This window comes from Talpa europaea (genome assembly GCF_964194135.1).
Source record: "Talpa europaea genome assembly, chromosome: 9".
Lineage (NCBI taxonomy): Eukaryota > Metazoa > Chordata > Mammalia > Eulipotyphla > Talpidae > Talpa > Talpa europaea.
Window position 1 is genome coordinate 18,946,986 of NC_140076.1, and position 24,214 is coordinate 18,971,199.

The 24,214-nt window shown below is 41.9% G+C and overlaps 1 protein-coding gene across 1 annotated transcript in view; it reads left to right on the forward strand.

Annotated features, from left to right (window-relative positions):
* Positions 1-215: 215 nt before the first annotated feature.
* The window catches only part of ZBTB8A (zinc finger and BTB domain containing 8A), a gene marked incomplete at its 3' end in the record, with an annotated part of 28,046 nt that continues 4,047 nt past the window's right edge, over positions 216-24,214 (forward strand). The window contains exons 1-2 of the mRNA XM_084243026.1: positions 216-295; positions 23,382-24,205. Coding sequence (XP_084099152.1) covers positions 23,383-24,205 — 823 coding nt within the window. The 5' untranslated portion in view covers positions 216-295; position 23,382. The remainder of the gene's footprint in view (positions 296-23,381; positions 24,206-24,214) is intronic.

Below are 24,214 nucleotides of genomic sequence, written 5' to 3' on the forward strand. Positions count from 1 at the left end.
TCTGCTCCCTGCTCTGGCGCTGGTGAATTCTCTCACCCCCCCACCCCCCCGCGCTTCTGACTGTACCCAGTGCTTGTAAAAATAAATAAATAAATCTTTAGAAATTAAATAAATATAGAAACTCATCTATTAAAAAAAAAGTACATCTTGAAAAAAATAAAAGTACATTTTGAATAACTGTTTTCTCTCGCTGCAGGACAAGCTTACAAAGATTGTGCTTGACTTGGGATCTTCCCTTTTTACTTCATTCAACTGACTTGGCAGAATTTCAAGAGCAGCATTCATAAATTTGCAAGTATGAAAATTGTAATTCTTGATATTATCTTAAATACATATATTAAAAAGTAGAGCTTTACGGTTGTAGATTTGACATTATTTTACATCAGGTTTTACCTCAATATGGATTTGTTGCTTAAAAATTCACTGTATAAAACATTCAAACTTCTGATCTACCCCTGTTCACTTATTGCTAAATTTTTAATTCATTGCCTCTCTGGTGGATGTCTCTCTTCCATTCCACCTTCATCAATGACTCACATTCCATAAGAGCTGGAGATTATCTAGACCAAGCTCCTCAATTTGCAGAGAAGGAAATTAGGCCCGAAAGGTAAAGTTACTTATCCATGGACATATAGTTAATTTAGCGGAAGAACTGCTAACTAGTCTCTGATCTCCCGGCTCTCCCCACAACAGTGATAAAGGAGTATTGCTCAGCTGGCGCATCCTGCAAGCTTTGCAGTCACTGTTTGGGTTAATACCTTTTCAGTAAAATGGGGATTGTACCGCCTACCTGATTGGTTGTTGTGTGTGAGGATTTCAATGACTTAATGCTCATTGCTGCTTGTACTTCTGCCTGTAGCCCTTTCACTTCTTACTGCATTGACTGCTTCCCTGCTTCTTGAATCTGCCCACCCTGGCTCTTGTGCCCCAGTGCTCTCTGGTTCTCCCTATACCTGTGCCTGTTAAACTGGCTTTTGCTTCTCTGTTGTGGGCAATCCTCCAGGTTCTTCTCTCATCTGGTGTTTCTCTGAGCCCCTTCTCTGTTTGTAGATATCAACACATCACTAATTTTAAATCTGACTTCCCCTCTGAACCTCCGACCAGCATTTCCAGTGGCTCCCTGGCCATGTCTACATAATTCCCCATTCTCCTCCAACACTGAACTTGAAACCGGAGTCATTGCTTTTCCTCTAAACCAGTTCTTCCTTCTGACTTCCTAATATCTGTCAGCAATGCCTTTAAACACTTAGGCTATAAAAATCCCTGTTATCTTTATATCTCTAGCCTTTCACAGCTAGTCATACATCAAGATCCAGGAATTTATTTCCCATTTGTTTATTTTTAACTTTTCCTTCCATTCCATCCTTGCTATCATCACCAAATTCAGGGCATTAACCACATAGACAGTTACAATAGAGTTCGTTCACCCTGAAGTAGCTTGGTTTTTTTCTCTCTCTCTGTTCCCCAAGTATATAACCTCTTGACTTTTCGAAATGGATGTCACCTTGTCACTTTAGTAGCACATGAAATTTTTTTTTAAAGATTTATATATTTATTTTTGCATAGAAGAACTGGGGTGTAGGCCAGAGGTGTGGGGGGCGGTGGTGGTGAGAGGATTCACCAGAGATAGAGTGAGGAGCAGAACAGGCAAATCTACTGAAATATATTGCTAAGGGGAGCAGCAGGTGAGACAAGAGAGGTCTGCTGTGCCATGTGGGTTAGCTCCCTGGCTGGGGATCAAACTCAAGCTATAGGGGTGAAAGAGCTAAGACTTCAGCCCAAGGCTACCAGAGAGGCCCTGATCTTGATTAAGTGAAGACACTGAATATCATTATTCTGAGAGCTCCCATGATTTCATAATCATGAATTACAACTGAGGTCTGGCAAATTGTGAGACTAATAGTTAATATTTCACCCACTTGTGTGACAAACTTTAAAATTTTTAATGTTTTGGGGCCTCCCCTGGTGGCGCAGTGGTTGAACGCTGGGCTGCAAGGCTGCCCGCAGCCTCCGCAGCGCTGGTTCATTCCCCGGCTGCTGGCAAGCGTCCCACAAAAATGAAATGAAATAAAATAAAATTTAATGTTTCATATATTCGTAGAATTCAAAACTCAAAATATCAAAAAGTATACCACGTAAAGTCTTCCTCCAATCCTTCTATCCTGTCTCCTAGATCCTACCCACCTTTAGTTGGCAATCCCTGTTGTGCCTTCAAAGAGCTGACAAGTATATAGGTGTCACAGTAAAGTCATTTATAGTATCCCATGAGACACAAAGAGCAGTGACAGCTAATCAGCTTGAGTCCCATTCAAGTTAAAATCCAAAGAATTGTGGACTCAAAACATGTTAGCTTAATTTGCCACTGAAATGTTTTCATCGAATTACTTATGGGACGGCCTTGATTTTAGAGGCAACATATAGGAAAAGTCATATAAAGAGCCTTTGTTAGTTCAGGAAGGACACTGGTGAAGATGTTTATTGAATGCCTCTCACATCCCAAACATCAACCTAGGACTGTATGCATCCTAGGTTGGATGCATGGACTCAGTCTCTGCTAATACAGATATCCTAGTACAGAAGGGAAACATACATCCAAACAGGCAAGTAGAATGCAGTCCAGCAGTTGTCATGAAGTATATTATTTATAGTGTACAGTGGGTGTAGAGGAAATAGGAAACAACAATTAACGTCGGACCAGGAAAGCTGAGGAACACTTCCCAAGGGAGGCTCTGTTTGAACTGACTCTGAAGAAGGAGAAAGAGTTTCTCAGATTGAGAAGGTGGTTTGATTGTAGCACAGGAATAATACATATAAAAGCTTGGCAGCATGAAGGGCACAGTGTGCCAGGAAGTGCCATGTAATTTAAGAGTGGGAGGAGAGGCAGGTGGTAGGAGATATGCAAGGAGAGATGGGCAGAAACTGGGTCCCCAGTGTATTAAATCCATTCATAGAAATAGGGGTTTTAGGGATTCCCTAGTGGTGCAAGGGGTTAAGATGCAACCTATGAAGTAATCCACAGCCTCTGCAGCACGAGTTCAATCCCCGGCCGGCCAGGGAGCAACACACATGGTGCAGCAGTCCTCTCCTGACTCACCCGCTGCTCCCCTCAGCAGTGTATTTCAGTCACTCTGCCTGTTCTGTTCCCCACTCTGTCTCTGGTGAATCCTCTCACCCCCACATCTCTGGCCTGTACCCCAGCTCTTGTATGCATAAATAAATAAATCTTAAAAAAAAAAAAAGAAATAGGGACTTTATCCAGTAGGCAAGAAGGAGCTATTAGAGAATATTATACAGCAAAATCCAGAGATACAACATGCTTCAGGGGGACAAAAGGAAGAGACCAATTAGGAAGACCAGTTGTTATATTCGTCCAAAATTTCTCTAGCACGACACTTATTGTCCCCATAGAAGAATTCACAAGGCAAATTCCCCTAAAAGTTTGTGCCAGAAAAATGCTCCATTTCTACTGGGCAGATGATGTGAGCACTATGTAAATCCTTTTTTGTTTGTGGTTTTTTGCCTTGGATTCCAGAAAAATAGTGCTACCATTAAATGTCCCAGCTGGGAGTTGGGAGTTCCCTCCCAATTGTAAGGTGCTATGCCTGGGCTGGGGTCTATGGCAAGTGTGTGTCTCAGCTTTGTCTACCCATCCTGTGACACTCAATATGTGGGAGTCATGCAGCTAGTTTCTGGATGTCTCTTAGAGGGAGCTGATCAGTGTGTAGCTGTATTTTTGGTGCAGGAGGGAATCCAGAGCCTCCTGTCCTGCCATCTTGGTGCCTTCATCTGTGACCTTTTTAGCCTGGGGCCACAAAGGACTTGCTTGCTTTAAGTAGGGTTCCACTCCCTAGAAAACAGTGCCACCAGATTGATTCCTCCTGAAAGCTTCTAAGAAGGGATTTTGCCATACCGACTCCATCACAGTGCCAGCATTTTCACTACTTCTTTGATATGATTGATATGTTAGAATTTTTATTTTAAAAGCTGTAATGCAACCATGAAACTCCTTGGGTACTTTAAGACTGAGCTGAGTGGAAATATAACACAGATGTCTAAGGAAATGAGGTAAAGTGCCCGTTTTCAACAGAATTATCCAAAAGCAGAATGAAATTCTTGTTCTGTTTGCTTTTTTCACAAATTCCCTACCCCAACCAGGCCTTTGACCTATAGTTCTTTAAGAGAAAGGATTTATTTCTCAGAGTAATCTCTCTTCAACCAGAAAAGGCTAACTAGCAGAAGTACACATCTTCAACAGTAAACTAAAATAGTAGAGTTGGAACCAATAGTTTCTATCATTTTGAGAGACTAAAGAAACATAACGAGCTCTTATCCTGGCATCTTATAACTTGATTTATTTCAGGATCCTCTTGTAAAAAACATGGATACATATATAGTATAACACTTAACTACAATAAAAGTATAGAAATTGAAATAGTCCTCAGAGATCATCTAGACCCACCACACCCAATTGCCCTCACCCTAAATCGGTGACATTCTGTTTTGCACTAACAGCAACATAGAGCTTGTTACTTTGTGAGGAAGCTAATTCCCTTGTTGAACAGCTTGACCCAGTGTATCTCAGTTTTCTTACCAAAGCCTCCAGTAAGAAATACATTTTACATCTTGGCCCAATACACATATATGTGTGATTCTGCGTATTACTCTATCTGAAACCAAAAAACCCCATTTACGAATTCTTAGTACTTGCAATAAGTTCTACTGTTTTAAATTCTATGGTATGTGTTTTAAAGTCCTAGTTGTGATCAGTTAAGGTGATTTCAGGGGACCTCCCTGGTTGTGCAAGGGGTTAAATCTCAGCACTATGAAGCTGTCAGTAGCCACTGCAGCACAAGTTCGGTCCCTGGCCAGGGAGCTACCCACATGGCACAGCAGACCTCTCCTGACTTACCCGCTGCTCCCCTCAACAGTATATTTTAGTCAATCTACCTGTTCTGTTTCCCACTCTGTCTCTGGTGAATCTTCTTACCTTCCCCCACCCCATGCTTCTGGCCTGTACCCCAGTTCTTATATACATAAATAAATAAATCTTTTTTAAAAAAAGTGATTTCAAAACCCATAAGTGGATTCAGACAAGCAAGATGATAACCATTGACTTAAAACTTTCAAAACCTTAGTTTGCTTACATATAGATATGAAGACACTGGATCTGATTACCTGAACTCTAAAAACCCCATTAACTTGCCATTTAAAAAAGAAAAAATTCTTTATATTGAACTAAAATCTGTCTCCCTTAGGCATGTCCATTGGTCCATCTTGCTTTTAAGAACCCCATTAAATATCATTCAACAAATAGGGACAGGGCACCTATGTGCTAGACGTTATACTCTGTGCTAGGGATACTAAGGTGAACAATAGTCTCACCCTTTTGGAATTTACATTCTAGATAGTCCAGAAGATAAGTCCTCTTCCACCTAACTGGCTTCAGTATTGGAAGACACTATCAGGTTCCCTTTTATTCCTTTCTGTTTCCTAAACCATGCCTCATATGACAGTAGTTAGTGAACTACAGCCATCAGCTGGGACTATCCCTACTGATGAGTAGGTTGTCTAGACAACCTCTGATAAGGTGACATGGAAGCCAGGACTTGTATACAGTTGGAGGATGGTGATGTGAAGATCTTGGTGAAGGGTGTTCTTAACACGGGCCATCAGTAGTGAACTGGCTCTTGAGAAACATCAAAACCAGCAAGCTTAGAGTGTGGGAAGAAATATTAAAATTTTCAAACAAATGGTGTAAAAACAACTACATAGACATTATAGAAAAAATAACCTTGACCCTTCAAACCACATACAAATTTTAACTTGACATGAATCATAGCATTAAATGTAAAAAGTTAACAATCTAGAAGAAACTCTTCAGGACCTTGGGATAGGCAAAGATTTTTTAGGACACAAAAAGCATGAACCTAAAGAAAAATTTTATAAATTTTGCTCTTTAAAAGAAATCTGAGAGGGCCTCCCCGGTGGCGCAGCAGTTGAGTGCTGGGTTGTGAAGCTGCCTGCGGCCTCTGCAGCACCAGTTCAATCCCCGGCTGCTCTCCGGCCACCGGAGGAGGGTCCCACATGCGCGCAGACCTCTCCTGCCGCCCGCTGCTCCCCTCAGCAGTGTACTTCGGTCCTTCTGCCTGCTCTGCTCCCTGCTCTGGCTCTGGTGAATTCTCTCACCCTCCCGCGCTTCTGACTGTACCCAGTGCTTGTATAAATAAATAAATTAATTAATTAAAAATAAATCTTTAAAAAAATAAAAAAAAAGAAATCTGAGATATTTGTATTCAGATTATACAAAGAACTCAGATAAGTAGATAATTAGACAACAAACTATTGGTAAATGACTTGAACAAAAGAAGAAATACAATAAAAAATAGCACATAAAAAGAGGTTCAACATCACTCACCATCAGGGAAATGTAAATTAAGCCACAAAGTAAATGTCATTACATACCCGCTGCAGTGACTAAAACTGAAAAGATTCACAATATCAAGTGTTGGCAAGTATATAGAGGAACTGAATCTCATACATTGTTGGTGGGATTGTAAAATCCACCAATGTAACCATATTGGAAAACTTAAGCAGTTTCTAAGAAAATTAACCCTACTCTGTAATCCAGTAATTCCATTCCTAAATATTTACCAAAAAGACATGAAGACTTATGTCTACTAAGAGACTTGTATAGGAGTTTTCATAGCAGTTTCATTTACACAAGCCCCAAACTGGAAAGAAAAAATCCATCAAAACAAAGAAAAAAAATTAAATCAAACAAAATAGTAAAACAAAAAAAAAAAAATGCCATCAGTTGGTAAATAAATTCCCAATAGTTCTTTACTTGGATTTCATCCCATGCAAGCACAGACTAGTGTTCAGCACAGCCTCTAGAACACTCCCATACAGATTTATTGATCTCTTTGTCTCTGTTCTTCTGCCTCTGGTACTTTGCCCCTCTGGTACTTTGGGTATCTCAGCTTTCCTGAACACCAACTCTGCTCAACCCACTTTAATCCCCCTTCCTTGTATCGTGACCCAGAAAGTAAAATAAATAGGGCTTACATGTTTGATCCCCTTCTTTCAGGGTACCCAGTTGTACTTTCCCTGCATTCACTGTCTGAAGATAATTTTTTAACCTTCATTTTAACCAGTTTTCTAATTGTTTGTAGCAAAGGTCAAGTCTAGTAGCAGTACTGCAACATAGCAAAAGCTCAGCAGTTTTACTTTAATAGTTTTCTAACTTTACTTTTGCATCTTAAAAGATATGCATCATCTGCAATAACAATAATTTTTTTTTAAAGATTTATTTATTTATTTATTTATGTATTTATTTATTTATATAAGCACTGGGTACAGTCAGAAGCTCGGGAGGGTGAGAGAATTCACCAGAGCCAGAGCGGGGAGCAGAACAGGCAGAAGGACCAAAGTACACTGCTGAGGGGAGCAGCGGGCGGCAGGAGAGGTCTGCACACCATGTGGGACCCTCTTCCGGTGGCTGGGGAGCAGCCGGGGATCGAACCGGCGCTGCAGAGGCTGCGGGCAGCTTCGCAACCCAGCGCTCAACCGCTGCACCACCGGGGAGGCCCCAACAGTAATTGTTTTATCCTTTCTAGTACCCATTATTCATTGGTTATTACTTCCAGGACAATGTTAAATAATAGTGTTGATATTTTCCCAATATTTTCCCCTTAAGGGTAAATGGGAAAACATTTTAGAGATTCGATATCCAGGATTACTGAAAATGTAGGGGGAAAGGGTGCTATCAAATGTTATTGGTGAAGATATAAATTGATAGAATATTTTGATAAGGTAACATATGTGTACCCATTTAGCAACTCCACTTTTTAGAATAAAAAAAAATTTTTTTTTAAGATTTTATTTATTTATACAAGAGCTGGGGTACAGACCAGAGGTGTGGGGGATGAGAGGATTTACCAGAAAGAGTGAGGAACAGAACAGGCAGATCAACTGAAATACACTGCTGAGGGGAGCAGTGGGCGAGACAGGAGAGGTCTGCTGCGCCATGTGGGTAGCTCCCTGGCCAGTGCTGCAGTTCTGCAGTGGCTGCGGACAGCTTCAGAGGTTGTGTCTTAACCCCTTGCGCCACCAGGGAGGCCTGGAATCAAATTTTTTCATAAATGCTTAAGGATCTATGTGCAAAGGTATTTGTTGCAGCATTATTTTATAGTAGCAAAAAATTGTAAAATCATGATCCATGTTTCACATGAGAACAAAGGAATTACTAGATTTTAACTGATAAGATATAACAATAAAAATTGCTTATTGATGTGATGCTTCTCTGGTAGTATTTTTAGATATCTTGTTTTGGCTCTTGGCTGATAAGCCTGAGATATTCTCCTGCTGTTAGACAGTATCCCTGGTTTGTCTGCATCTGGAGACACGGTCATGTAAGGACTCAACAAAAGCTAGCTCTTTGGACCCGTCATGAAAATGTGAAGGCCCCAATCTCCAGCCAAGCAATTCAATCATTTTTATATAATTATTTCAAAGAGGTTTGGGATCTTGAAGCCCTTTATTAGTTAGAACCTGGATTACTTTATTATTTTTTTTTTTTTAGAGGCATGTCTTATTTATTTATTTATTATTTGTTTGTTTGTTTGGTTTATACATGCACTGGGTACAGTCAGAAGCGTGGGAGGGTGAGAGAATTCACCAGAGCCAGAGCGGGGAGCAGAGCAGGCAGAAGGACTGAAGTACACTGCTGAGGGGAGCAGCGGGTGGCAGGAGAGGTCTGCTCACCATTTGGTACCCTCCTCCGGTGGCCGGGGAGCAGCCGGGGATCGAACCGGCTGCAGAGGCTGCAGGCAGCTTCGCAACCCAGCGCTCAACCGCTGCGCCACTGGGGAGGCCCAGAACCTGGATTACTTTAAACATGGAAGACATGTCATTGTAGACATAACTCCTAGAGTACCAATTTATTATAATGCTCTTCATTTCTATATATGTTCACATTAATACATTTGATAAAGTACTAAATTAGAGTTAATGCATTTTTAAAAAAATAACTACTCAGCCAGTTCAATCCAGCTAGCACTAGTGAGAGCTGACTTAGCAGTTGCATGTTCCTGAATTTGAGAGACCTCACTAATCTATTTGTGTTTCTAGGCCATGGTCTTACTCTCTGTCATTATTTCATGTTCTGCTGAATGATTTTGACCCTTAATGACTTATAGGTGTACAGGTGTCAAGTGAAAACTACTATGAGAGCACTGAGCAAAAAGAATAATGTTAAAAGGCCTATTGTTATAGTGGCTTGAGCCAGGGAAACTTTCACCTTCAAAAAAATTGATCAAAAGACCAACAAAGGAAAAAAAAATTGGTCAGTCATTAATCAGACATTGACAGAAGACTTTTGATAGCACGAGAGTTACCATAAAAGTTACCATAAAAGTTTCTATAGCCTGAGACTCACACTATCTGAATGAACAATGTTGAAAGAGACTTCACCTGGAGTCACACCAGAATTTCAGGGAATGCGAAGGAAAAAATAACTGCAATATAACAACATCAGACTATACTGATGAAACATAGAGATAGGATGACCTTAAATGCACTGATTCCATTAACATTCCATTTATAAAAATGTTTCCTCCCTGCTAAATACAATAGTCTTGAATGGGCTATTACTGCAGCCTTGGATGGTGTCACAAATTAGGAATAAATGACCCTTGGTTGCAAATGATAGGAATCCAACATAGATTTTAGCAGAAAAGGAAATTTATACTCATCTAACTAAAAAGTCCAGAGGGAACATTGGCTTTAGGCACAGCTGGATTCAAGAGTTAAAATAAAATAATGTCATCAGGACTTCCCCAACATGGTTTTGTCTGGCTTCCTTCTGTGCTCGCATCATTCCCGATGGGCTTCCTCACTGATGAAGGCCACTTGTAGTTCTCAGCTTGGATGATGCTTGAGACCCATGTTCTCATGGTTTCAGCACACCATGCTCCAGCTCCCATGCTGTACCCCAGATGACTCAGACTGACCCATCTAGCTCATGTGCCCTCCTGGTGGAGAGTAGGTAAAGCCAAGGAATGAACATCACCGAAGGGTGGAAGGCAATTCCAAGATAAAAAGAGAAATTCTATGCTGAGGAAGAGGAAGGGAAGTTGTGCAGGCAGAAGACAACAGAGGCCCTGCCATATAACAAAAGTGGAAGAAGATGCATTTAAAAACTAAACCCAGAAGATTGTAAGATGACCTGATGCCTGTGATTATATTTTTAAATATTCTAGAGAGGAGAGTAGAGGCAGATAGAAGACACAAAATTTGCAAGCTGATCAACGATGAAGCTGGGTAATAGGTTTATGAGCATTCCTTTTGCTGTCTCTGCTTTGGTATTTAAAAACTGGCTTGCAGAAGTCAACATCAATAATAGCAGCAAGAAAATAAAGGTGGTTCCTAATCGACTGTGGTTGTTTATGAGAAGTAAAAGGTAAGAGGTGCTGAGAGGGAAGGTTCTGTGTCATGTGTGCAGGAAGACAAGTCTCAGGAAAGATTCTTTTCTTAGAGAACGGATTTATCTAATTTTGGTGCTGGAAATGTTATCAGTGAGGATCTGCTCAGGAAAACAGAAGTCAGCCTATGTATTTCAAAGAGAGGGAATTTAATTTATGAAATTGGTTCCAAAAATCAAAGAAAGGCTGGAATCCCAAAAGGGAGAAGGGAGGCTGGTGGGGGACTAGAAGGAAGACTCTCATCATAGACCAGAAGCTGCTGTGTCCTGCACTGGAGCCCACCAGTCTGTGCTGGTGGCTGTGCAGTGGAGTTGCTGTCACAGTCAGTTCTGGACTTGCCAGTGAGATGCCACTTCTATCAGTGATGCAAAGTCCAAAGGATGGAAAAGCTACTGGAGTGCAGAGTCACCCTACCCCTCTGCCCACCACCAACAGCCACCAGGCACCAGCACTCACTGCATTACTGTTGCCCAGAGCAGGAAACTTCTTTTCCTTTCTGATCTCCTATCAGTGCTTCCTACTGATAGAATCTAACAGGAAGCCAGCTACAAGGAAGGAAGGAAGTCTGGGATATGTCCTTTGCAGAATTTCAGTCCCATCAGGAGAGTAGAGTGTGAGGTGAGAGTAGAGCTGAGAGGTGACTGGTAAATGACCAACGTGGTCCACTCTTTGGCTACTTGGCATCTGCACACACCACTTTTCCCATATGTAAGATTTGAAACAAGTTCACCAGTCTGTTTTACAATATGCAGCTATTATTTATACAAAGATGCCTTCACCTCCTCCCTAAAACAGATGATGTTAATTCTTTGGTGAGTCACAACCCATTTCAACCAACCATGCAATGTTCCCCTGGTGCAGGTTTGGGGGCTAAGACCTCTGCAGGGACAGAAAGCAAAATTCTTTAAGTGGGTTGAAAATGAAAGGAAGCACTACAACTTTCCTCCCCTGATTTCTAAAAGTATTCTAGCTTTTAGGGAAAAATAGCATTAGACATTGGCCTTTGGGTAAAAGAATATGCCCCATCCATTTGGATAGCACCCCAGTCTCTCAGACTGTCATCTCTCAGATGGGACCATAATGGAATATTCACATGGTGGTTCTGTCATTTTATCGGGCACGCTGCTTCTGGGTGGTGGAGTATATGACGAGCTTTATGGGCTAGGGAAATACCAGCTGAAATCTGCAGAAAAGGTCATGTTGTCCACCTGCTTCCTGAGCGCCCCCTCTGCAGTGGGTGCTGATTATTAAGCATTCACGTGAAACACTAGAACCTCATAGTCTGCCCATACCAAGATGTGCATCCCCCTGCATCTTCCCCATATGCCTTTGATTGCCAATCCTTCTAGCTGGTTCTTTCTAAATCCCTGACAATATGACATTGTATTAGCCATTGTCCGTGAGTCAGGGTAAACTCTCTACCTGTATCTGTTTCTATGTCTGCGCATATGAATAGCCACATGCTTTCTCAAGCTTTCCCCTCCCACATGCTTCAGAGACTACTCCCGGTTGGAGATGTGGTGTGGTGAGCCACTCCAGCTGGTGTCAGCATGCTGTGCACCATCATCTCTAAATAGGGTCTTAACTTTTTCTGCCTCAGGTAGTTTTAGGGAACGCACCATGGGGTCATATATACAAGCTGAGGAAAAGGCATCAATGTACTAGGAGTCGGTGCTATAAGAACTATGCGGATTCAAGACCCATTTGGTCCAATCTTGTACATAACACTTCCTCTTGATGATAGAGTGAAGCTGCACATGTCTAAACATTTATTTTGGTGCTTCAGCAACACCCATCGTTGGCAACTCACATGTGCCTGCTTGGTGTCCCGTGGTCAGGCATCGAGCTCTGTAGATCCTGGTAACATTCCAAAGCTCTTTTTCAGAAGAATAACTATCTACTGGAGAGTTGTGATGGTTAATTTCATAGGTCACTTGACTGGTCTTTAATATGCCCAGTAATTGATCAAACGCTGTTCTGGGTGTTTCTGTGAGAATGATTCTGGGTGCCTTTGATAGTTACAGCAATAGACTGAGTAAAGAAGACCCTCCCTAATATGGGTGGGCCTCGTCCAATCCGTTGATAGCCTGACTGGAACAAAAGGCCTATTCCACTTTTGATCCTTCACCCCCAATCCAATAAGAGGGTATTTCCTCCTGACTGACAGCTTTGACTTGAGACATTGATTTTTTTTTTTTTTCTGTCTTTGGATTTAAATGGAAACTTTGGCTCTTCTGGCTCTTGGGCCTTCAGGCTTGAACTGGAAATATACCATCAATTTTCCTGGGTCTCCAATGTGCCAAATGCACAGCTTAAGATTTGTTAGCCTCCATAATCACATGAAGCAATTCCTTAAAATAAATGTCTTCCTGTGTGTATATGCATCTATTAGTTCTGTTTCTCTGGAGAGTACCAACTAATATAAGAGGCCATGGATTTTCCTTCAATTCTAAGGGTTATAATTCCCCTACTAGAGCTTGCCAGAGACTCTGTACAGTATCTCCTATTTACTACCCACATCTGATACTGCTGAGCTTGGTAACTGTTAAGGGCTTTACAGCACTGCAGCCTGAATGTTCTTCTGCAGAATGTTTTCTTGCTCTGGGCCACAATTAAAAGTGGCCAATTTGTAAGTTACTCGATATCTAGGTTGGAATAAGACACCCAAAGGAGAGCTATATAGTTGACTGCAAAATCAAAAGATTCCTAGAACTTGGATCTCTTTATGGGGAGTGGTACAAAGTACAGCAGTTGGACTGTTCGCTTTGGACTGGGTTAATCCGAAAACATCTAGAACACCTGACACCTAAACATTTCTGCTGGCAGGACCTTCAGTCTTGATAGTGTTTTGCCTCCCACATTTTGGCATGCCTCTGGCTTTTGTTTGTTGTTTTTTCTTTTGTTGCGATAACATTGGGGTACAACACTATATGATTTGTAGGCATAGGATCACATCCCCTGAGAACCACATCACCCTGAGTGCTGGGTACTCAGATGCATGTTACCACACCAGACCCACCGCCAGGGTACCCATAGGCCTCCCCATTGTTCACAGGTGCTCTCTGTCCTCCTCCTCACCCTCTGGTAGCCTCAAGTCTATAGTTGGATTGCTAGGGTTTGTTACTAGTTTGGTTTTATCTGACCCTTTGTTTTATTTCTCTATATTCCACAAATAAGTGAAACCACACTGCATTTGTCCTTTTCTTTCTATTTGCGTTTGTCTTTCTAACTTATTTCACTTAGCATTATCCCTTCCAATTTCATCCATGTTGTTGCAAAGGGCACTAGACCATCTTTTTTCATTAGCTGAGTAGTATGTTATTGCATGTATATACCACATCTTCTTAATCTGCTCATCTCTTCTTGGACACATAGGCTATTTCTATAACTTGGCTATTGTAAATAGTGCTGCGGTGAGCATAGGACTACAAATATCCCTTTAAGTCACTGTTTTTGCATTCTTTGGGTAGATACATAAGAGTGAAATTACTGGATCATATAATAGTTCTATTTTTAATATTCTGAGAAACCCCCATACTGCTTTCCATAGGAGTCAGTCTCCATCCCCACCAGTGGTGTTCCTTTTTCTCCACATCCTCTCTAACACTTGTTGTTTCTGGTCTTTTTTTTTTAATATTTGTTTATTTATGCATACAAGAACTGGGGTACAGGCCAGAGGTGTGGGGGGGGGTGAGAAGATTCACCAGAGACAGAGTGGGGAACAGAACAGGCAGATTGACTGAAATATACTGCTGAGAGGAGCAGCGGGCCAGACAGGAGAGGTCTGCTGCGCCATGTGGGTTCCTCCCTGGCCGGGGATCAAACTCGTGCTGTGGGGGCTGCGGATAGCTTCATAAGTTGTGTCTTAACCCCTTGCGCCACCAGGGAGGCCCTGTTTCTGTTCTTTTTGGTATGGGCCATTCTCAGAGGTATCGCTAGTATCTGACTGTGGATTTGATTTGCATTTCCTTGATGATAAGTGCCTTCACAGAGGCACTTTTGGGCCACCATCAAAGTTCTTTGGTTCCCTAATGGTGACTAAGTTGAGAATTTAAAGTGTGTCATTTCCTTTCTTTTTTTTTTAAGATTTATATTTATTTATTTATACATACGTACATACATACATACAAGCACCGGGTACAGTCAGAAGCGCGGGAGGGTGAGAGAATTCACCAGAGCCAGAGCGGGGAGCAGAGCAGGCAGAAGGACCGAAGTACACTGCTGAGGGGAGCAGCGGGCGGCAGGAGAGGTCTGCGCGCCATGTGGGACCCTCCTCCGGTGGCCGGGGAGCAGCCGGGGATCGAACCGGCGCTGCAGAGACTGCGGGCAGCTTCGCAACCCAGCCCTCAACCGCTGCGCCACCGGGGAGGCCCTCATTTCCTTTCTGAAGTGCTACAGGCAAAAGCCGCCAGCCCCAAGTCCTCATAGTCATTATTACTAGCATGATGGTCAAAGTGGTGAGAACACTTGGTATCAGAAAGCCTTGCCTTCAGTAGGACTTCAACCTGAGCAAACACAGGTGATGAGGGAAGTAATCACAATGCCACTACATCCCAGAAGCTGGGACTTTCTGTTTTCCACTGACAATGAGGTCAGTGCTCTGTTCAACCTCAGTCAGCACACCAATCCCAGAATTCTATTTTGGTAAGTCTATTTCCTGTGACCTTTTCTGTCGTTGAGATTATGTAGTAGGAGTCCTAGCCAGAAAACAGAAGCCATTGTAGATATTTTTGACAGAGATCATTTAATTCAGAAAACCACAAGGGTGTGGAAAGGCCTGGAAGAACACAAATGAGGATCGAGCCTGGAGAAACATTTAGAGGTCACAAGCTGCTTATGCCCATGGAAGCTGGAGCCCAGGTGCCTGGCCCTACTGCTGTGCTGGGGAAGACACAGTCAGTCTTGGGTCTGCTGGAAGGATGCCACCTCTATCAGGTCTGGAACCACCAAAAAGATTCTGCATTTGCCTGATCTGCTGCCATCCAGAACCATCCTACCTGCTGCTACAGCAGGCACCACCAGCAGCTCTCAGAACGAGAGGCAGGGAACTTCCCTCTTGCTGGTCTTCTGCTCTCCCACCAGTGACCCCTGGGCATATCCTGCAGGAGGCCTGTTGATGAGAGTTCCTGGGTGTTGTAGTTTGCAAACTCCCAGCCCATCAGAAGAAAGACAATATAGAAAGGCAGTTGTGAGGTTTAAAAACAAAAGGTAAGTGCTTGCTTTAGCAGCACACATACTAAAATTGGAACAGTACAGAGAAGACTAGCATCGTCCCTGCACAAGGATGGTATGCAAATCATCAATATTTTTGTTTTTGAAACAACCTAAGTGAATGAATTAGGAAGATGTGTTATATATACACAATGGAATACCACTCAGCTATTTATAAAATTCTTACCATTTGCAATAATGTGGGTGGAACTGGAGGGGGTTGTGCTCAATGAAATGTCAAGGGAAAGACAAATAGTGGATGATTTCATTCACCTATGGAGTATAAAGAAAGAAAGCAATGGAACAGACATAACTAAACTAAAACAAATCCCAGAAAGCTACAGAATTGAGAGTACTGGAGGGGAAGGATGATAGGTCAGAGGCAAAGCGGGTAGGGGGCCCAATGGGCTGTGGTGGATTATGGTGGAGGATTATTGTGGTGGATGTGGTGTGGTGACATAGAGCTGAAGAGTTGTGGAGACCTATACCCCTGAATCATTGTAAGCCGATGTTAATTCAGTGAAAGTAATTTAATAATAAAAAAGGCAATAGATAAGTAGTGCAGAAACCAAAGCCAGTTCCCTTAGTTATGAAGGCCCTGCTTCCTTACGGAGCAAATTAACAGGCGTATTCTGACCTTGATATGTAGGTTCAAGAAAAATGGCAGCCTCTGCCTGTCAGTTGCTGTATCTACTAATTAAATAGTTTCACCAATAGAAATTCACTGACTATTATTGTTCACACTCAGCTTCTGCTGAGATACTTCAATGTTATGATTTAGAATATCTGCGCACTTTTCACTTTCTCTTCCCATTACAAAGGAGGTAATTTCGCCCATCCCTCCTTGTCCTTTCTAATGATAATCATTTAGTTGTGTTCTCAATCTCATCCCTTCTTGTTACATCTGGGAATTTCTTATTTTTTTTTTCTTTCCCAAATACTCAAATTCTTCATTCAACCTCACTTCCCTTTATTATCATGTCTTTCATTTTCTTTCTTTGTAGCAAAACTCTTTGGAAAGGGTTGTATGTACTCCTTTTATATGATTTCTCTTATCCCATTCTCCCTTACACCCATTCACATGTACATACACACACACCCAAGCGCACATGTGCACGCTCACACACACATTTCACTAGTAAATCCTGTGGTCAACTCTTAGTCCTTATCTTACCAAAGCTAACACAATTAATTGTCCCTGCTGTCTTAAGACAATTTCTTTATTTCTGGGATGTGTTTCTTCCTGTCTTTCTGGCTTTCCTCTCTCATAGCTGTGCTTGAGCCTTCTCATCTCTCCGATCTCTAAATATTGGCATGCCAGGGACTCATCTCTGTTCTGTGTAGCCTGCTTCTTTTGGTGATCATATTTATTTTTAATTTTTTTAAAGATTTATTTATGCATACAAGAGCTGGGGTGTAGGCCAGAGATGTAGGGGTGAGAGGATTCACCAGAGACAGAGTGGGGACCAGAACAGGCGGATTGACTGAAATACACTGCTGAGGGGAGCAGCAGGCGAGATAGGAGAGGTCTGCTGCACCTCACTGGCTGGGGATTGAACTCATGCTGCAGTGGCTACGGATAGCTTCATAGAGCTGTTTCTTCACCCCTTGCACCACCAGGAAGGCCTCTGGTGATCATATTTAATCTGATGACTTTAAATACCATCTCTATACAGATCCTACCTGACTTTATATCCCTCACCTGGACCTGTTTCTTCAATTCTTTTTTTTTTTTTTTTTTCCTGAGGGCCCCTCGCCGGTGGCCGGGAAACAAACTGGCGCAGCAGAGGTTGCGGGCAGCCTTGCAGCCCAGCGCTCAAACGCTGCGCCACCAGGGGAGGCCCTGTTTCTTCAATTCTAATCGTATATCTGTCTACCCACCCTTTATCTCTTATTGAAGAAATAATAGAACATGCTAAATTTAACATGTCCAAAATTGAATTCCAGATATCAGCCCTCAAAATCTATTCCCCCATTTCAGTAAGTAGCAACTCTATTCTGTCAGTACACAGGCCATAAACCTTCGACTCATGTTTAGTGGTTCTTTCTGCACCTGGACACATAGCTGTGATTCTTTGTATGTATAAATTCCCTTTACCCTTTTATCTATTAGAGTCTTTTAATGAAACCCCTTAAACTCACTCTTAATCCTGTCTTGGAATTATATCTTTTTCAGGAGCATATAGCAGTGGGGATTCAGCTACCAACTTGGGGTGTTTCACTTGGGGGAAAACCTTGTGAATGACCTTGTGACTACCCTTTGACACAACCTGCTGCTAAAGGCAGTTCCCAAGGTTCTCAGCCTTTCTTTCAAAGGTCCTCTGTCCCTCCTTCCACTTGGCAAAGGCAGTCTCAAGCCTTTCTAGTCAGGAGAAGAGAATGAAATTTCCCCCTTACTTTCATAGTTAAACATCCTCCCACTCCCTATCAATTCTCAGTTAGGAGTCTATTTAAATTTGCACCCAGGGACTTACTGTTTGCAACGCTTTACCATACACATGCTCACTTAAAATGCCTACAGATTGCTTGGAAAGCAAATTCTTATTGAAACTTAAAAAATTCTGTTTCTCCCCAACAAATGAATTTTTTATAAAACATTTAAGAACATAATTAATGTTTATTATGTAATACTTTCATATCTGAAAAAGAACTGGCAATGACTTGGATATCAATTAATCATTCCTCTATGAAACCAGTTCGATTACTTTCAAGGTTAGGAGTGGATTTAAAAGAAAAGATGCATTAATAATTAAGGTGGGCCTCCCCGGTGGCGCAGCGGTTGAGCGCTGGGTTGCGAAGCTGCCCGCAGCCTCTGCGGCGCCGGTTCGATCCCCGGCTGCTCCCCGGCCACCGGAGGAGGGTCCCACATGGCGCGCAGACCTCTCCTGCCGCCCGCTGCTCCCCTCAGCAGTGTACTTCGGTCCTTCTGCCTGCTCTGCTCCCCGGTCTGGCTCTGGTGAATTCTCTCACCCTCCCGCGCTTCTGACTGTACCCAGTGCTTGTATAAATAAATAAAAAATAAATCTTTAAAAAAAAAATTAAGGTTAAAGTTACCCAAAAATTCAGAATCTTCAGAAATAGCATAAATTGTGATTCTCTCAGGTTATAAAAGGAAAGTCAACTCAAATTGGGATAGATAAAGGGCATTTATTGGCCCTTGTAACAGAAAATTATACTCTGGTTATGGGCAATAACAGTCAATATTATCAAGATATGAACTTTCTCATAAATTAATCTATAAATTATATTAATTCCCAGGGGGAAAAATCCTATGGGATATTTTTCTTATTTTAGTGAAATACAATAAATTTATCCTAATATTTATATACAAGAACATTTTTTTAAAAACGTAACTTGAGGGCCTCCCTGGTGGCGCAGCGGTTGAGCGCTGGGCTGCAAAGCTGCCCGCAGCCTCTGCAGCGCCGGTTCGATCCCCGGCCGCCGGCGAGGGTCCCGCATGGCGCGCAGACCTCTCCTACCATGCCTGCTGCTCCCCTCAGAAGTGTACCTCGGTCCTTCTGCCTGTTCTGCTCCCTGCTCTGGCTCTGGTGAATTCTCTCGCCTTCCCACACTTCTGACTACCCAGTGCTTGTATAAATAAATAAATAAATCTTAAAAAAAACACCAAAAAACAAAGAGCACCTGCACCCCTATGTTTATAGCAGCACTATTTACAATAGCTAAGCTTTGGAAACAGCCCAAATGCCCAAAAATAGATGACTGGATCAAGAAGATGTGGTACATATACACCATGGAATATTACTCAGCATTCAAAAAAGATAAACACATGCAATTTGCAGCAACATGGATGGCGCTGGAAGCGATCATGCTCAGCAAAATAAGCCAGAAAGAAAAAGAAAAATACCGGATGGTCTCACTCATAGCAGGAATCTAGAAAACTTAAATAAGGGACCAGGAAAATGAATAACTATAAGAAAGTGAAAATCAAAATCAACAAAAAACTTTGAACCAGAGACACTCTTTGGGGGGTGGGGGGCGGGAAGGGAGGGATTGGGGTCAGAATGGGGGGGGGTTGCAGTTGTATGGGGAATATAAAAATAAAATTTATTATTAAAAAAACATGTAATTGTCTTTCACATGAATAAGTATAGATGAAGATGAGAATAAGAGTAAAAAAAAAAAACGTCATTTGAAGAAGAGCTCAAGAGGGAAACTCATTTTAAAATTTTGGTAATCAATACTGTAAAGTATTGGTGCAGAAACAGGCAAAAAGACCAACTGAATTGAATGGAGAGCTCAGAACTTGCTCTATGAATTTATGGAAACTAGATCTATAACAGAGGTAGCTTTAACAAATTAGTGGAGAAAGGACAAACTTTTCGATAAATAGTGCTAAAAAATTTGGGGCCTCTGGCGGCGCAAGGGTTTAAGATGCAACATATGAGGCTGTCCGCAGCCACTGCAGCATGAGTTCAATACCCGGCCAGGGAGCTACCCACTTGGTACAGCAGACCTCTCCTGACTCTCCCGCTGCTTCCCTTAGCAGTGTATTTCAGTCCATCCACCTGTTCTGCTCCCCACTCTATCTCTGGTGAATGCTCTCACCCCCCACACCTCTGGCTTGTACCCCAGTTCTGTATGCATAAATAAATCTTTAAAAAAAAAAGAAAATTTGTTTATCTAATGAAAAAAAATACCATAATGCAAAATAAATTCTAGATTAAAGCCCTAAGAATGAAAAACAACTTAAAAATATATATTTATGTCCCTGAGTTAGGGGAGAATTTCTTAAACAAGATCCTGAAAAGCATGCCATTAGAAGATTGATAAATTTGACTAAGTTAAAACTAAAATCTTTTAAATGAAAACTGTCTGCAATAAAGTTATTAATAATGGTTATAAGATTCCATCTAGTAGAAGATATTTGCAGGGCATGTAACATATAAAGAATTAGTATGTAGGATCTATAAAGAACACCTAAAATCAGTAAGAAAGAGACGAATAGCTCAATTTAAAACAAAGCCATATTATTGGCCCTCGTTCTTCACACCTGCCTATAGCCCACGTGCCTGCAGCCATACACATTCTTTGTTGTATAACTTTGCAGTTCTTCCCACTAATGAGCAGAGAATATTTCTTCTTCCCTTGACTTTGGATTTGACCGTGTGATTTGTTTCAGCCTATTAGAATATGATAGATAGGAAGTATGCCAGTTGAAGCCTAAACCTTAAATGGCCTCATGTATTTCTACTTGATCTTTTGTACTTCTGCCATTGTCATGAAAATAAATTGTATAGGCTAGCCAGGAGGAAGGTGTGAAACCAGTAATAAATAACGCAACCAATCCAGACAAGCTGTGCCATCCAGGTCCAGCCTAAGTCAGCTGACTCCTGGATCTTGCCCACGCAATTTCAGCAGTCTAGCCTAAATGAGCCAACCCACAGGTATGTAAGCTAAATAAATACTTATTATTGTACAACATTGTTTTTTTGTTAGTTGTTATACAGTGTTAATTAGCAACATCATAATGAGCAAACAATTCACTGAATCATGGTCAATAAACATTAAAAGTTATTCAGTGCATTCAGATAAAAACAATGACATGCCCTTAAATATTCATAAGATTGTCAAAAATTTTAAGACTAATTATACTAAGTGTTGACAAAGATGAGAAGTGAAAACTAATATACACCATTAGTGGGAGGGCACATTTAAAAACCAGGGACATGGTTCTGACCACTGAATTCCAAGGATAAGCCCCTGGGTGAGGCACCCAGGAAATTTTTCCCTGATAAAAGCAAACTAAATTGGACTGGCAGTCACATCCCCCACCTTTTTTTTTTTTTTTAAATTTATTTATTTGTTTGTTTGTTTGTTTGTTTATTTATACAAGCACTGGGTACAGTCAGAAGCGTGCGAGGGTGAGAGAATTCACCAGAGCCAGAGCAGGGAGCAGAGCAGGCAGAAGGACCGAAGTACACTGCTGAGGGGAGCAGTGGGCGGCAGGAGAGGTCTGCGTGCCATGTGGGACCCTCACCGGCGGCCGGGGATTGAACCGGTGCTGCAGAGGCTGCAGAGGCTGCGGGCAGCTTCGCAACCCAGCGCTCAACCGCTGCGCCACCAGGGAGGCCCCCCACCCTTTTTTAAATTAATTAATTTTTTTTTTTTCTTACATCATTGTAGTCCCCATAGTTCTCCCACTACTGTATCACCAGTGAACTATCACTGTATTCCCTTGTGTTCTTCCCTCCCCTGTTTTGGCCCCCCCCATCCCTCTGGCAATTGCATTTTCCTCTTCTTCCTATCAGAAATGGGGACTTGGGCCTCCCCGGTGGCACAGCGGTTGAGCGCTGGGTTGCGAAGCTGCCCGCAGCCTCTGAGGCGCCGGTTCGATCCCCGGCTGCTCCCCGGCCACCGGATGGGGGTCCCGCATGGCGCGCAGACCTCTCCTGCCGCCCGCTGCTCCCCTCAGCAGTGTGCTTCGGTCCTTCTGCCTGCTCTGCTCCCCGCTCTGGCTCTGGTGAATTCTCTCACCCTCCTCCACTTCTGACTGTACCCAGTGCATGTATAAACAAAGAACAAACGAATAAATAAATAAAAACACATGCCTCTTTATAAAAAAAAAAAAACCAAAAAACAAAAAAAAAAACAGAAATGGGGACTTAAGACTGGAGGTGGAGCAGCCATCTTGTAACATGAGGTGTTTTATTTCATTAATTACATTTTTATATAAGTTCATTTGGTTCCTCTTCAAACCTACCTTTTCTTTTTTTTCCTGGAGTCTTTTCTTGTGGATATTAATAGTAAAGCAGAGCAAAAGGTGAGTGCCTAATGCTTATAGAGTACTTAGTACATGCCCTAAGAGGTTTTGAGTGATAGATAAGCATCAACTCTGTGGCTTAGAGGCTCTTCTCTAAGAAGAAAGTGGTTTTTTTATATTAATTAAAAATATATTTTTTTACATCATTGTTCATTTTTAAACGATATTTGCTTCCCCCCACCCCTCAGGTATAGTCCCCATAGAGTTTCCTTCACTACTGCACCTGTGCACCATCACCACAGTCCTCTGTGCTCCTCCTTCCCTCCCTCTGATCTCTCTCCCTCCCTCCCTGCAGGATGTCTGTGATTTATAATTGTCTGTTTTTGCTTTGTTGTGTTTTGTACTGTTATTATTTTTTTTACACTGATGTCTTATTTGGTTCCCCTATATTCCTGCTATAAGTGAAACCATCTGATATTTTTCTTTTTCCTTCTGGCTTATTTCACTGAGTATGATTCCTTCTACTTCCATCCACGTTGCTGCAAATGGCATGAGATTTTTTTTTATTGCTGAATAATATTCCATTGTGTATATATATCATATCTTCTTGATCCAGTCATCTATTTTTGGGCATTTGGGTTGTTTCCAGGTTTTACCTATTATAAATAGTGCTGCAATAAACATAGGGGTACAGGATGTCTTTTGAATCAATGTTTTTGTGTCCTTTGGGTAGATCCCTAGTAGTGGAATTGCCGGGTTGTATGGTAGCTCCATTTTTAGTAGACTGAGGAACCTCCAGACAGCTTTTCATAGTGGTTTGACTAGTTTGCACTCCCACAAACAATGTAGGAGAAGAAAGTGTTTTTAATGGAAAAATAGATCGGTCTCTCATCATTATTTTAGTTGACTCACCTTGGAAAAGCAGTGTGATCTTGCTCTTGGTAACCATGTGTGTCTTTTCTTTTTAGAATGGAGATCTCTTCTCACCAGTCTCACCTCCTGCAGCAACTGAATGAGCAGCGCAGGCAAGATGTGTTTTGTGACTGCAGTATTCTAGTCGAAGGCAAGGTCTTCAAAGCACATCGAAATGTCTTATTTGCTAGTAGTGGCTACTTTAAAATGCTGCTTTCCCAGAATTCAAAGGAGACAAGCCAGCCCACTACAGCCACCTTTCAGGCTTTCTCCCCTGACACCTTCACTGTCATCCTGGACTTCGTCTATTCTGGAAAACTCTCTCTAACCGGTCAGAACGTTATAGAAGTAATGTCAGCTGCTAGCTTCCTTCAGATGACTGACGTCATTAGTGTATGTAAGACCTTTATTAAATCTTCATTAGACATTAGCGAAAAAGAAAAGGATCGCTATTTCAGTCTATCCGATAAAGACGCCAATTCAAATGGCATAGAACGTTCCTCTTTTTATAGCAGTGGCTGGCAAGAAGAAAGTGGTTCTCCACATTCTCACCTAAGCCCTGAGCAGGGAACAGGTGTAATAAGTGGGAAATCTTGGAGTAAGTATAATTACCAGCCAGTCTCCCAAAGGAATACTCAACAAGCTTTGCTCAAGCATGAACACAGGAAAGATTCCATTAAAAAGACCAAACATTTGAGGTTGACACAGCCTTCTGAAGTTGCTCATTATAAGTCAAGCAAGCGGGAAGTACGGACATCTGATTCTTCTACCCACATGTCCCAGTCAGAAGAACAAGCACAAACCGATCCTGAAATGGACTCTACTCTTATTGGCTATCAGTATGGTCAAGGATCTGATGTCATACCCAGAAGTTTTCCAGGTACCCAGA